Source organism: Nomascus leucogenys, chromosome 4 (assembly GCF_006542625.1).
Source record: "Nomascus leucogenys isolate Asia chromosome 4, Asia_NLE_v1, whole genome shotgun sequence".
Taxonomy (NCBI): Eukaryota; Metazoa; Chordata; class Mammalia; order Primates; family Hylobatidae; genus Nomascus; species Nomascus leucogenys.
In genome coordinates this window covers 44,333,831-44,349,003 of record NC_044384.1, presented here as the reverse complement: position 1 = coordinate 44,349,003, position 15,173 = coordinate 44,333,831, and the positions used below count along the sequence as shown (strand labels likewise).

Genomic DNA, 15,173 nt, shown 5'->3' with positions numbered 1-15,173 from the left:
AGATGAGGGGAGGCTGATCTGAGGCAGAGGCACAGGTGAGAACCAGCCCAGTGGGACAGAACAAGTTACTTGCTTCTTTCTTCTCTGGACTCAATTTTGGAATTCTTCTAAGCATTCTGATCAGAGACAAAGACTAACATGCTCTCAAAGAGGGGGTCACCAGGATTAGAAGTAATCCAGACCTGTCGTGGACTCACTGCAGAGTCTTTAAATGTGTTATATGGGGTTCACCACTTTAAAACAAAAATTCAGGGACTTGGGATAAATGAAAAGTATGGTTTTACTGTATTTTCTTGTCAAACACCTTTACTTGAGGCAACAACTGAAGTATAATTTAATTCAGCAGGAAATATCACACTTGGAGGGAAAACACACACTCAAAAAAACCCTTAAATTAAAGCCAAACATTTTTTCCAAGGCACAGCACTGGCATTTTCAGATTGACAGCAGAACGAGTTTGTTTCCGTGAAACAAAATCACGAGTCCAGAGTCTGTTTTTGAAACAGCTTTCCACTTCATCTCCCTTTCTGGGGCTCAGGGAACGATGCTCGTGGCCTTCCTCAGGGCCAGGTAGCCGGTGACAACGTCAGAGGGCAGCCTCCGAATGTAGGAAAACTCTTCAATGGTGCTGAACCGCAGTTTGCTCTGGGGGTCTGTGTAGTTGGCCTGGGTGGAAAGAGGCACAGGGAAGGGCAGAAAGTTTTTGCTGGTAGGGATATTTTAAGTTCAAGTATGAGTTTTAAAAATTTTTCTATTTCACTGAAAATGATATATATTTTCATTATGTCTTACTCCGCCACCAAGAACACTAAATCACTCACTGTGGCACAGGCTCATTGACCTTCCCAGACTCCAGAAACACTTCAGGGTATGAACGAGAGGAAGGGGAATAACCACATCAGACTCTGGGACCCTTCTTGTTGGTGCCTCAAGGGCTGCAACAGGTCCAAGATTGAATTCATGATGGTCGTCCCTCCCTGCCTTCAGACTCCTGCCTCTTTCCAACAAATGTCCCAGGTCTGTGCTCCTCAAGGCAGGAGCTGACGCCCTGCATGCTGGGCATGTGCCCCTCCCTGCTGCGCTCCACTTACCTCCAGCATGCTCCTTTCCAGCTCTTCCAACACCCCCTGCGCCACTTCCATGCCTCCCTGAGCAACTCTGTAGTGCATCACTGGCCATTCACACCCACCCTTCCCCTAGAACTGCAGCCAGGATCTTCTTTGCAACGTGCAATTCTGATCATGTCATTCCTCGTCATAAAATCTCTCAAAATGGCTCCTCTGCTCTTGGGACAAAGGCCCAAGTCCTCAGTGCAGCTCCTCGGCTCTGGGCCTTCCTTTGTCCTCAGCCTCCTCCTCAGCCACACATCCCCACTCTCTGATTCCAACTGTCCCCGGCCTCTAAGTTCCTCCCTCTTACCATGCCCCATCTGTCCTTTCCTTGGCAGGGGACCCCAACTGCGGCCCACTTTGCTCAGTAATCACCAGTTCATTCTTCAGGACTCGGCCCCAAAGCTACACCTCTGGGGAAGCCTATTTGTGCCCCCACAGGAGGTTAGAACCTCACCCTCCACTTTCACAGCAGCAAAAATATTCCAGTAGAATGCATATCTCTGTTGCTTTAAAGTTTATTATCTACATGACTCTTTGATGATGGTCTAGGCTATGAGGGTCCATGAGACAGGAACCCTGTGGTTTGCTTATCATTGTAGACTGGCTCCTAGTGCAACGCAGAGTATACAGAGGGCCTCCAGTCAGGGTTTGTAATAACAAAATGAATGATTAATGAATGAATAAACAAACAGACAACTGGGACCATCACAGAAAAGAGAACTTGTTTCCCAGACATATCAAAATTCTCTCTTGGTCTCTGTTCCCCATGTGCCAAGTGCAGAAAATAATTCACTAACTATATACCTCCAAGCACATGGGCTTCTACGGATTTTGAAACAAAAGACATGAGGGTGAGTCATTTTGAGCTCCTTTAAAAAAATTATAAAAGATGCTATTAAAGTCTAGACAGATAACATCCAATTATTCAAGTGTAGATGTCTACTTTAATGTGGATCACCTTTGTGTGGACCTAGACTCACAGTAATCCTGTGATTTAGGAAGGGAGGGAACACTCAATAAAAAAGCAACAAGCTGTCGGGAACTTATTTATAGGCTTCTCATGCCCTAAAAAGTCTTCCATTTTGCCACTGGGTACCCCTCTAAGTATTTAACTGCTGCGTGTTAGGAAATGGGATTTATTCCTAAAAGGCTAAGATTAACTAATAGCTCTATATAAAATAAAACTTTGATCCCTTGGCTTGATCTAGATGTTACCTTTCTGTACCACATTTCCTTTAATGACAGTAATATACGGAAAGGCTTCATTAGAAAAACAGTGACAAGTCTCTTCTGAGGGATCCTGGCTGTGAGGGAAGTTAGGTTAACTAGCAGGAGAGGCTGCCCTGCAGTTCCGAGCAGAGTGCAGGCATGTGTGTCTGGCATGGACCATCTGGCCTCCATAGACGAACCAGCCTCGGCCGAGCTCCATGTCTGTGGCTGCCTCACTCCTACCAGCAAACTGTGCTGAGCCGGCCCTCCCAAGTTCAGACCTCGCTGCCAAGAGGGCTGCTGAATAAACAGTGCAGAACACAGAGATCCTGTGGCACCAACAAAAACCTGAACAGACTGGACTGGACCCAGGGGCCAGCATCTAGGATTCTGAATAGAAGGAAGGATGCCAAGTGACACCCCGGAGTTGAACAAGTAAAGAGCTTCACACCTACAGTCCACCCTCCTCTGGATGCCATCCTTTGAGCCTGAGTGAAATAAGCAAAGGCCAACTTCCCACAGGGAAGCCAGCAAACAGCTTCAGGCCCCCCTTGTTGCAGGGTGACAGGCAGTATTCACGGCTTGCCCATCTCACCCAGAATACACTTTTCATAGCTCTGTAACGAGTGCTGAACACAGGTGTGACCCTGCATGTCTTGCTGCCATGCCTAGGCACAAGGGAAATAGTCACATGGCTGGCTAGGAACAGGTGTGTGTCAATGTAAATGTGAACTAGGCTTTACTTTTTAATTATGTAACTTTAAATTATATAAGCAACAGATGAACATGTTCTCCTCTAAAAAAATTAAAAGAAAACATTACAGATAAGACTAACGTCCTCATTTATTACCATCTACCATCCAAAAGTCCTCTGTCTTCCCCAGGAGAAACCACTGCTAAGTGGGCACCTTTCCAGACTTTTTACATCTACCCCTATACACATATGTAAACATACAAGAGAAATAACCCAATTTGTGTATGTGTGTGTGTGTGTTGATTTTTATATATGTGGCACCATGCTGTCTATATTGCTTTGCATCTTTCAATCAACATTACATCCTGGAAATTTAGCCATGTTGTTACTGTGCATTGAGCTCAAGAACAGTATGAAAATATCCGCTGTGATAGACCTTGATGTTGCTTCCAGCATTTTGCAAATGCAGTCTCTCATAAGCATTTCTGCCTGAAGTTCTTTGTGCACACTATTTCTCTAGGGAGCTGCCTATAAGGCATATTGCAAGGTCAGAAGCTTTTTTTTTTTTTTTTTTAATCTCAACAGACTGCTCCAATTGTCCTCCAAAGAAGCAGTACCAGTGTATGTTCCCACCTCAAAACAGCAACGCATGAAGATACCCATTTCTGTTTGTTGGTGCCAAAATGTATAATCGAATGTCTTAATTTCTTCCCTGTTTGATGAGTCTTTCTCCTAATTACCAGTGAAGCTGAATATCTACTTATTGGTTATCTATGTTTCTTCTCTGGCAATTGCCTATTTATATCCTTTTTGCTGATTCTTCTGTGGGATTGTCCTTTAATGAACTGGGAGAGTTATTTGTCTATTCAGAATTTCTTATTTCCTACATACAGTGGGGCAAGAGGTTTTAGGTAATGTGTAATGTGACAAGTCCATTGCCAATGTCATAAAGGGGCCTGGAATAATGATTCTCCTTACTCCTAATGTGTGAAAACCATTGTACTAGCAGATGAGCTGCCTGTAACAATAAGGATAAAGCTGACATTCTGAGGAACCACCCTCCAAGTCTGGCCATAAACTGTGGCCTCCAGAAACTCAAAATGACACAGGGAGAGATTTCCACTTTGGGTCATAACAGAATAACTGGTGCCAGATGAGCTCTCTTGCCATAAACGACTATTACAACAGGCCAAATACATGACGTAGCCATTTTCAGGCAACAGACAAGAGGTAGCACAAGAGTGCAATGCCTGAGAAAAGAGAAGCTCACAAGGTAAGTTCCAGGATCATCCAAACTCTCTCTGCCTGTGACAATTTCCTGACCGTAGGGCAGAGGTGGAGCTCACGCAAAGCTCGGATTCAGGGGCTACTGAAACACCTGTTATTGGCAAAGCTGAGTAACAGAAGAGGCAGCTGCCCTGGAAGGGAGGCAAAAGTCAGTTTGGGATTCTACATGAGTCCATAACCATGGGCTGGGCTATGCATGTTCAAGGCAAGACTATATATGTCTTACTGGAGAGTGGTTAAGAGGGAAACAGAAAATCCAGAGGTTGAGCAGTGCTAGGAGTTGCTGAAGTGCCAGCCCAGCCAGAATACAGAGATCTCTATAACACTCCTGGCACCTAGCTAAGGCAACAGAAAGGCCACAGCTTAGGAAAAAAAATCATACCCTTGAGTACCGTCTATTCTAGTCTCACCACAACAAAGCCTAACACCAAACTTCAATAAGACTGGCAGAGGATAAAAAACTTAGAAGTTAAGTGCAACTAAGTTAAAGGAGTTTGGGAAACATCACGGGCTTTCTGGAGACCTGTCCTAACAAAGGTGATCAGTCAGTAACTGAGCTACCACAGGAAAAAAATACTCTTCAGGGAAAGATAACAGAATCTAGAGTTTTACAATATATCATCCACAATGTCCAGTACACAATCAAAAACTTGCAGATGCAAAGAAACAGGAAAATGTGATGCACAGTTAATAAAAAAAGCAGTCAATAGAAACTGGCCAAGATGAACCAAATGTTGGAAACAGCAGATAAATACTTCTTTAAAGCAGCTATTACGTGTTCAAGGACTTAAAATATAATATATATATATATATATATATATATATATATATATATATATATACACTTAATGACTAAGTAGTCTTAAAAGACAAGGAAATCACCAGAACCAGACCCGAATATGACGTAGGTTTTGAAACTATCAGACAGGAAATTCAAAATAACTATAATTAATATGTTGATGGAGTTAAAGGAGAGACAACATGCAAGATAGAAAGTTATTTCAGGTCAGGCATGGTGGCTCACATTGGTAATCCCAACACTTTGGGAGGCCAAGGCAGGAGGATGGCTTGAGGCCAGGAGTTCAGGACCAGCCTGGGCAACAGAGTAAGACCCCTTCTCTATAAAAAAAAATTTAAAAGTTAGCCAGGTGTGGTGGCACACACCTGTAGTCCTAGCTTCCGGGGAGGCTGAAGCAGGTGGATCGCTTGAGCCCAGGAGTTTGAGGCTGTAGTGAGCTGTGATCACATCACTGCACTCTAGCCTGGATTAGAGAGCAAGACTCTATCTCTAAATAAATAAATAATTTAAAAGAAAGTTATTTCATCAGAGACATGAAAATTATAATAATCAAATAGAAAAGCCAGAAATTAAAAACACAATTAGAGAGATAAACAATGCTTCCAATAGACTCATTGGTATACTCTATACAGTGAGTAAAGAACTTGAAGACACATCAGTAGATACCATCCAAACTGAACCGCAACGAAATAAGAGTTTTAAAAAGCAAACAAACCAGAACAGAGCATCCAAGAGTTTTGGGACACTATCAAATAGTTTAACATGTGTGTAACTGGAATCCTAGAAGAAGGGAAAAAGACAAGGCAAAAGAAATATTTGAAGAAATAATGGCCAAGAATTTTCCAAAATTCTTGACAGATACCAAACCACAAATCCAAAACCTCAGAGCACATCAAGAATACATACCAGAAAAATAATACCCTGAGTCATACTTGATAATACCCAGTCATATTCAAACTGCTGAAAACAAAAGACGAAGAGAAGATCTTGAAGGCAGTCAAACAAGAAACATTACATAGAGATGAACAAAGGTAAGAATTACATCAAACTTCTCATCAGAAACCATGGAAGCAAAAAGACAACATTTAACCACTGACATCCTAAAAGTGATGAAAGAAAAAACTGTCAGCCCAGACTTGAAAATGTCATTCAAAAATACTCTTTGAAAATATCATTCAAAAAGGAAGAACAAGGCTGGGTGCAGTGGCTCACAACTGTAATCCCAGCACTTTGGCAGACCAAGACAGGAGGATCACTTGAGCCCAGGAATTTGAGACCAGGCCCGGGCAACAGGGTGAAATCCCATCTCTACAAAAAATACAAAAAATTAGCCAGGCATGGTGGCACACACCTGTAGCCCCAGTTACTTGGGAGGCTGAGGTAGATGCATCACCTGAGCCTGGGAGGTCGAGACGGCTGCAGTGAGCCAAGATGGCATCACTGCACTCCAGCCTGGGCAACAGAGTAAGACCCTGTCTTAAAAAAAAAAAAAAATGAAGAAGATATAAAGGCTCTTTGACAAAACAAAAAAAGAAAGAACTTCATTAGCAGCAAATCTACTTTATAAGAAAGCACAGTAAATTGTTCCAGTAAAAAGAATATGACATCAGATTGCAACTTGGAAATAGACAACAAAATGAAAAAGGGTGGAAACAGAATGAAATGAAGATAAAGTTCTTTTTTTTCTTATTTCTATTTCTCTAAAAGGTAACTGTCTAAAGCACAAATTAACAGCCATACATTTTGTTTGTAGCATATGTAAAAGAAAACTATATGACAACAAAGAATGAGAGACTGGAATTAGAAATTCACTACTAGAAGACTCTCACATTACGCACAAAGTGGTAAAATATTTGAAAATAGACCCAGGTTATTTAAAGTTTATATTGTAAACATGAAAGTAACCATTCATAATTTTTAAAAGAGGTGTAAATAATAAGAAAACAAACAGAATTTTAAAATGTTCAATTAACCCCAGTTTTATCATGAGAAAACATCAGAGGAATTCCAGTAGTGGAGGATTCTACTAAATACCTGACTAGTGCTCCTTAAAACTGTTAAGGTCATTAAAAACAAGGACAATCTGAGAAACTGGTATAGCCAAGAGGAGTCTAAAGAGACAGGATGGCTAAATTTGATATAGTTTTAGGTAAAAACTAAGGAAATGTGAATTACAGACTTTAGTTAATAATAATATATCACTATTGGTTCATTAATTGTAACAAATATACCATAGATGTTAATAACAGCAGAAACTGAGTTTGGGTTATATGGGCACTTTCTATACTATCGTCTCCATTTTTCATAAATCTAGAACAGTTCTGAAAAATATAGTCTATTAAAAAATGCTCAATAAATCCAGAGAAGGCAGAAAAAGGGGAATAAGCCAACACAAATGGAACAAATAACAACTAGTGAGATGGTAGATTTAAATACAACCATATCAACATCACTTTAAATATGAATAGCCTAAGGACAACAGTTCTTAGATTGATAGACTGGATAAAAAGCAAGATCCATTGGGTGCAGAGGCTCACGTCTTTAATCCCAGCACTTTGAGAGGCTGCTGTCGGGAGATCACTTGAGCCCAGGAGTTCAAGGCTTCAGTGAGTTATGATCACACCACTCCATTCTAGCCTGGGCAAAAGAGCAAGACTCTACCTCCAAAAGAAAAACAAAAAGAAAGACCCAACAACTCAACAATATGCTTTCAACAAGAATCCACTTTAAATACATAGATAGTTTAAAAGTGAAAAGATAGGCCAGGTGTGGTGGCTCATACCTGTAATCCCAGCACTTTGGGAGGTCAAGGCAGGAGGATCACTTGAGGTCAGGAGTTCGAGACCAGCCTGGCCAACACGGCAAAACCTCATCTCTACTAAAAATACAAAAATTAGCCAGGCGTGGTGGCGTGTGCCTGTAGTCCCAGCTACTCGGGAGGCTGAGGCAGGATAATCGCTTGAACCCAGGAGGTAGAGGCTGGAGTGAGCCAAGAGCATACCACTGCACTCCAGCCTAGGCAACACAGAGAGACTCTGTCTCAAAAAAATAGTGAAAAGATCAAGAAAGATATACCATCCACACATGAACGAAAGAAAGCTGGGGTAACGATATTAATTTCAGACAAAGTAGACTTCAGAACAACGAATATTATCAGGGACAAACAGGGATATTACATAATAATAACAAAGAAGGCAATTCTCCTCTGTACGTAATTAATTTGGTCAATTTGTTAGATAAGTTGGAGTCATATTTTCATTAAAATGTAAAGTATTTAAATTATTTTTCCAAATTTATGAGATGAAAAAGGATTAAGACCCTGACATGCAAGAGCTAATTAAAAGAATCTCTAAGTTCATCCATTTGTTTAATAAAACAAAACAAAACAAAAAAAGATGAATCTTAGGTTCTACCTTCTGCAAATAAGGAAATAGGGGTGTTCTGAGGTTCCTGAGCTTTAGCAACTTGCCCACTTCCCACTATTTCAGCTCTGCTGGCAGTTTCTGAATTGTGTTCCCCAGAAGCACTTGAGCAGTCACTGTGGTGGGGAGTGGGGTGGAAGACAGGCGGCCAGATCCACACGAGACCACAGCAGAAAGGTGGGCTCCAGGCTGTTATATATTGTTATATATTGGATTCTGTAAAAGATTTCATTTTGAAAAGGGGTTCTGATGCTTAAAAATAAGTTTGAATGTCACAACCTTTGCCAAAGCACCTGTTTAGGGAAGTTTAAACATGGTTTTGTAAACACAATCATCATCTAAAATGCAGGTTTTTAAAACTTCAGCAGTAAAAAAAGAAATACATAGTAGTTTCTTTCATGTTATCTCATATAGTTAACTAGCAGAGGTAAAGAAGAGAAGCTGGAGTCTCCTGCTTTCTGGTTCAATCCTCCCTGCAGGCTGCCCCCACAGATGCCTGTTTGCAGCAATGAATACACTGCACGAACCTATCACCTATCACTGTAGACAGGCTCCAGGCAGGACCAGCTGTGGTCAATATTCAACACTTGTCTAATTAGACATTACTGTGAAATCTTTTCCATTTAATGTTATAAGAGATATAATCATACTCACAAGCAGACCTGAAACATCAGAATACTTCTTAGCTGGCTTAAAGGATGGAGGAGCATCAATACTGAAGTCTGGGGAAAAAAAAAAAAAAAGATAACTAAACTGAACTGAAAACATTCAAATCCCTTCTCTTTTTTTTTCTAAAATAGTATTTGATAATATTCCTGAAAATTTCCTTTGTGATTAAGTAGTCACAGAAGTCTCTGGAGATTAACTAGAGAAGTAGGGGAGAATTCTCAGAAACAATACAGTATGTCACAGGCCAAGTGCAGGCTCCAGATCTAGCCCCGCCCTGTCACCAGGGACCCTCTATTCCAGCAGAACCACCGGAAAGCTCATCTGCCCACCAGGTATTTTCACGATCTCACACTACATGGGCTGATGGTGATGAAATGCCAAACAAGCCAATAACTGGATCTGAGCATCCTGACACCCTCATGTCCACACCCAGACAAATGAATGACTAGTTCACTTGTCACCCATGTGAGTCACCCCCATGAAAGAAGTACAGTGGAGTAGGAGATGGTGAGAACTTTGAACTTGTACTTTCCAGTGAAACTGAACAGAACATATAACAGTGTTTTACATAAATCTGGACACACTGCAGCATGAAGTATTTACTAAACACTGGCTCACAAAGTAAAAGAGCTGGTCTTTAAGCTGGTTGTCAGGAACCCTCCTAAATCTGTTATTATACTTGGGCTACCTTGTTTTTGGAAACACATTTTAAGAGTAGACTTTTGAATAAGAAGTTTGTCTAGTAGAAACACCAATATTATCATATCGGGACCTATGACCCTAAAAACCACACATCCATGACAACGCAAACAAATAGGCTCAACACAGATACAGTTATGAGAAAATACACACATAATCTGCCCAGACTGATGGCACTATAAAATTCTCAAGCTAAAAATTATTTCCTACAATGATGCAAACACAATAAAATAATGTAGGTTGTTATAAGACAGTTCCTACTCTGAACATTACAAACACATGGAAGGCTCTAGACAGCTCACAGTTAGGATCGTTCAGTTGCCACGGCAATGCCCTTTCAGAAGCGAGGATTTGTTTCAGGTTCTTCCAGGTTCTGTTCTTCTTGCCAGCTACTGCGCCACCGTGGCCAGAGTGCTTGAATTGAAGGCATGGATTAGAAGAAACAAAAACCAATGGAGACTACCATTTCGACATCTGACATTTATGCTTAATCATAACTGTAATATACCTCTCATCTGTCAACAATCATTTAGACCCGAGACTTTTTTTTAAAAGGTATTTCACTGTATACATTAACATGTTAATCTTAGTTTTAAAAAGAAGTTTTCAGATTGTCAAAACACTTGAGTTAGTTTGTGTTGGAGTAGAAATAAAAGGCTACTTCTTTATATGCACGTAAAAAAAAAAGCCTTTATTGGTTCTAACTTTGTAGAATTCATTCATGAATTTCTTCATACTTTAAGATAAATTTACTACGAAGTCAGATTTAAATCCATGACTGCATCTCTAAACTCCCTTCTCGGGGCAAGTCTCTGCCATGCAAACTGGGGATCCTGGAAAAGTTGAGACAGCCCCAGTTGCAGTATGGCAAGCCTTCTGGGTACCTCTTTTTTTTTTTTTAATCCTATAAAGATGACAAAATAAAATGGAAAAGAATACCAAAATCTGTTGCAAACACTGGTAATATTGTATTTCCAAAACTAATCCATTAAAAAAAAAATTTAACAGTGTAATCTGAACTCTGCTGCAGTTTATTACCAGTCTCAAGAATGAAAGGAAGAGTACCCTGTGTTCTACTCAACAGCACAACAGCTTGGATTTACCTTACGAAACTAATGAGGAAGTACTTCTCATTTAGCTAAATATTTCAAGCTTTGTCTAAGATTGTAAGACCAATGAAAAGGTTAGGGGAACAATCATCATGGAAATGTCCCACCCTCCAAACAGTATCCTTTAATGAATCCACAAAGGACACCCAAATCCTTGGGATATGGCACATTGAGAGATCAACAGAAAAGAACCCTTCTCTTGTCCCCATCTTGCCCATGGGGGAGAAGGAGGTGACTGAGACAGAGGGAGGAGAGAATGCCAGTGCCACCTTGGCTGCAGGCCCAGCAAGATCAGAGGCTGAGGTGTGGCATTTGGCTGTTTATTCAGCTAATACCTTCGATGCTTACCACAAAGTTGGGATCCTTAAATGGCAAAGGTTTGGCAGCTTTTTCCACAGGTCCTGTGCTAAACTCAGAGGGCACCATTTTATTCTCACTCATGGCTTCCATGCTGATACCCTTAAAACATAATAAAAATAGTTTGAAGACGTCAGTTTCTTTCAGCTGAGTTCCCCACCTCTGCTCTCAACAGGGCATATGATGATGCCACAGGGCATGCAAGGGAAGACAGTGTGCCCAGAGCTCTAGCAGGTAGCCTGCCCCAGGGGAGGGCACACCACATGGGGAGTAGCACCTGCTGTGCAGAAGCCACAGGAGAAACAGGCCAGGACCCCCAGCTGCTATGTTTCCCGGGTACCCTAAGTGCCAAGCACAGGGAAGGCTGTCCTACCCAAGTTAGCTCATTTAATTCTGACAACCACTCCACAGTAGGTGCTATTATCCCCAGCATACAGAAAAGAAAACTGAGGCCCAGGGGAACAGGTTCAAGGTCACATAGTGATTGACTTTTGGACTCAAACCTAGGTTGGGCCAGTTCTAAAGCCCTCGTAATCTCCAGGACACCACACAGTTCTGACTTCCACTGATCTTATGAATTCTGTCTTAATATTTTAAGACAACAAAGGTCCAGCCCCTTTAAGGGTCTAGTTAGGCAGAGAACCCAGACTGGAGCTGGTGTGCTTAAGGGGCACCACAGGACATTGGCATTCCAAGGGAGGAAAACGGAAAAAAAGCTGGAGGGCTACAGGTCAGCTGGCAGCAGCCAGAGAGTGCCCTGACAAGGAGGCTAATATGGTTTAAAGCAAAAAACCTTTAAGCTAACAATCACAAAGAAAAAACAAGCCAAAGTAAGAAACCACTTCTGATCTGTAACACAACTTCCCATCTTGCCAGACTTCAATTAACTTTTAAAAAATTGAGATGTGATTTACATATAGTGAAATACACAGATCTTAAATGTAGTTGTCATTAGTTTTGCCAAAAGTTTACACTAGTACAATTCCTGTCCTCGTGAATACCTTCCAGTCCCAACGGCAACCGCTGTTCTAATTTCTACCACATTACTTTTGCCTGTTTGAGAACTTCATATAAACAGCATTTAACAGCATGTACTCTAGTGTCTGGATTCTTTTGCTCAGCATAAAGTTTCTGAGATGTGGCCGGGCATGGTGGCTCACACCTATAATCCTAGCACTTTGGGAGGCCGAGGTGTTTGGATCACTTGAGGTCAGGAGTTCGAGACCAGCTTAGCCAACACGGTGAAACTCCACCTCTACTAAAAATACAAAAATTAGCCAAGCATGGTGGCATGTGCCTGTAGACCCAGCTACTCGGGAGGCTGAGGCAGGAGAATCACTTGAACCTGGGAGGCGGCGGTTGCAGTGAGCCGAGATCATGCCACTGCACTCCAGCCTGGGCAACAGCGAGACTCCACTCCATCTCAAAAACAAAGAAAAGTTTCTGAGATGTATCCATGTTGTTGCGTGGATCAGTTTGTTTCATTGTATTTGCACACTATTCAACACAATAGTATTCCATTGTAAGGATGCACCCCAATTTGTTTATTCATTTTCCTCTTGGTGGACATTTGGTTCATTATCAGTCTTCAGCTATTACAAATAAAGCCTCTGTGATGTTTTCATTTCTCTTAGGCAAATACCTAGGAGTGGAATGGTTGGGTTATAGGATAAGTGTATGTTTAACTTTACAAGTCACTGCCAAATCATGTTCCAAAGTGACTGCATGCACCCTTCAAAAAAAGAGTTAAGGCTAAAAGTCATCATGTTGTCATGTGGAACATGGAAGACACTACATGATTAACTAAAACACAGCTTATCTACTCTCAGCTGGAATTTTAGCAACTTATTCTGGTTCCCTCATGCTGATAAGGAGCTCAACTTACTTAGTAAGTGAAAATCTTACTTATCTTAGTAAGAGAGTATGGTGGTGGTGGAATATGAATATATACATTCATTCATGTTGGGGGAAGGGGAGTGGAGAAGACAAGAGCCACTCATATTGCTGCAATAGTTCTTTGGGTGCTCTCTCCTCAAACACCTTCCCTGACCCCTCTCCAGGTCTCTCCACCTGAGCCGGGGCTCCAGCCAAGGCCCTGTGCTCCCTCTCTTCTGTGGCCGCCACCTTCTGTCTGGATTCCCCTTCACCTCATCCTCTCCACTTCCAAGGTCTTTCTTAGCTTTTCTTCCCTCCAAGCTCAGTGCAAATGTCAACTGTAAGAACTGAGAGGCTGCCCATTCCCCATCCTTTTCCTACCATCTGTACCCACAGTGATCTATCTCTTCCTTCCTCCCACCCTCCCTCCGCACCCCCCTCTCCCTTCCTCCCACAGTCCTTTGCGTTTATCTGGTAACTTCCTGAGCGACACAATTCAGAGGTGGGACTGTGCAGTACACATCTTGCCTACTCCAGCCGATTCTCTACAGCTCAGCCGGTGACACACTTTTCAATGCAAGCATGATGATGCTCTGCTACTTAAAACTGGCCAGTGGTTTCTACTTCCCTTGGGATTAGGAACAAATTCAGGCCTCCTCTCCAGCCTCGCCTCTTGCTCCCCATCCTTCCTACATTTTGTCTTTTCTGGTGCGATATCCATTTAGCCATTTTCTATATAGCAAAAATAGTCTCCAATTTTTCCATTTTCATTTATGCTGTACTAAGATTATTTTCACTGGGATTCGTCCATGTCAGTTTTAATTTTACAACAAAGGTTAGAGTTAGTATTTTTTTACATAACTAACTTCTATTGCTTGTATGATTTTTTTTTCCTTTATGGTAATCATATTTCTACCAGGTACCTGTACTCTGGGAGACCCAGTCTGATAAGGAAGATTTGATTCTCCCATCACATTTAATCAGTAACAAACATTACCTTGTGCAGTTTTAGCCAGCTGTCAATGTTATTTTGCATTGACTATTTGTAAGAGTAACATCTAGTATATATTATATATATGACTGATAGTTTAGACAAAACAACAGCAGCTTTATGATACAAGCAGGGAACAACAGATCAGAAGAAAGGGGGACAAGGAGAGAGGGGTAGATTCAGAGCGTGAGGATACACAGAGGGCTCAAAACATGCTGCTTTACTTCATAGTTCAGCCTCTGTCCCTGCTTCTAACCCAGTGCCTAGCACAGAGTAGGTACCAAATAATGAGTGATTCATTGATTAACTGGTCAATGTTAAGGAACAAGACAGGGTGGCATGACTGAATGCCAGCATCAGCACTAGAGATGTATATGCTCAGAAGCTCCTTACAAGAAAGCATCTCTGGCTGGGATGCAGTGGCCAAACACACAGGAAGGATAACTTGGAAAGAAACAACTGAGTGTGGTTACCTGCAGGGGCAGAGGGGAACACAGTGGAATGGAGAGGGAGATGGGAAGGAAATAGAAGAGAGTAAATCTTTGAGTATAGCTTTTTGTAGAGTTTTGACTTTTTGAACCATGTTAAGGTTTCATATACTTGAAAAAATAAATAATAAAATCAACAAGGATGGGGCAGGGGATAAAAAATAGAATTTTAAAAACCCTATAAACACAAATTCACTTGTGTTTCAAATAACATAACCACACTGAAGGGGAGGCAAGGGAGAAATAACCTGAGTAACTATGAATATGGTATTTTCACTATGTAATCCAAGGTTAAAGGCCAAAAAGAACCATACATAGTTGGTAAGTTTGTTTCTCACAGGGGCACATGTTAATAATTCTGAAACTACTTTATATGTATTCTAAGATACACAGCAAATGTAGAAAAGCAAATAAGAAAAGGGGGAAGGCCAGGATGAGCGCTGTGGAATTGGATTGAAACTA

General features: G+C 41.4%; 1 protein-coding gene across 3 annotated transcripts in view; it reads right to left on the bottom strand.

Moving 5' to 3' along the window:
* Positions 1–262: 262 nt before the first annotated feature.
* INO80C (INO80 complex subunit C) overlaps positions 263–15,173 on the bottom strand; it is a 28,790-nt gene continuing 13,879 nt past the window's right edge. For all 3 annotated transcript variants that reach the window (XM_003261922.2, XM_030810567.1, XM_003261923.2), the window contains 4 exons: positions 11,349–11,459; positions 10,194–10,305; positions 9,178–9,245; positions 263–666 (listed from right to left, as the gene is read on the bottom strand). In XM_003261922.2, coding sequence (XP_003261970.1) covers positions 535–666; positions 9,178–9,245; positions 10,194–10,305; positions 11,349–11,459 — 423 coding nt within the window. In that variant the 3' untranslated portion in view covers positions 263–534. The remainder of the gene's footprint in view (positions 667–9,177; positions 9,246–10,193; positions 10,306–11,348; positions 11,460–15,173) is intronic.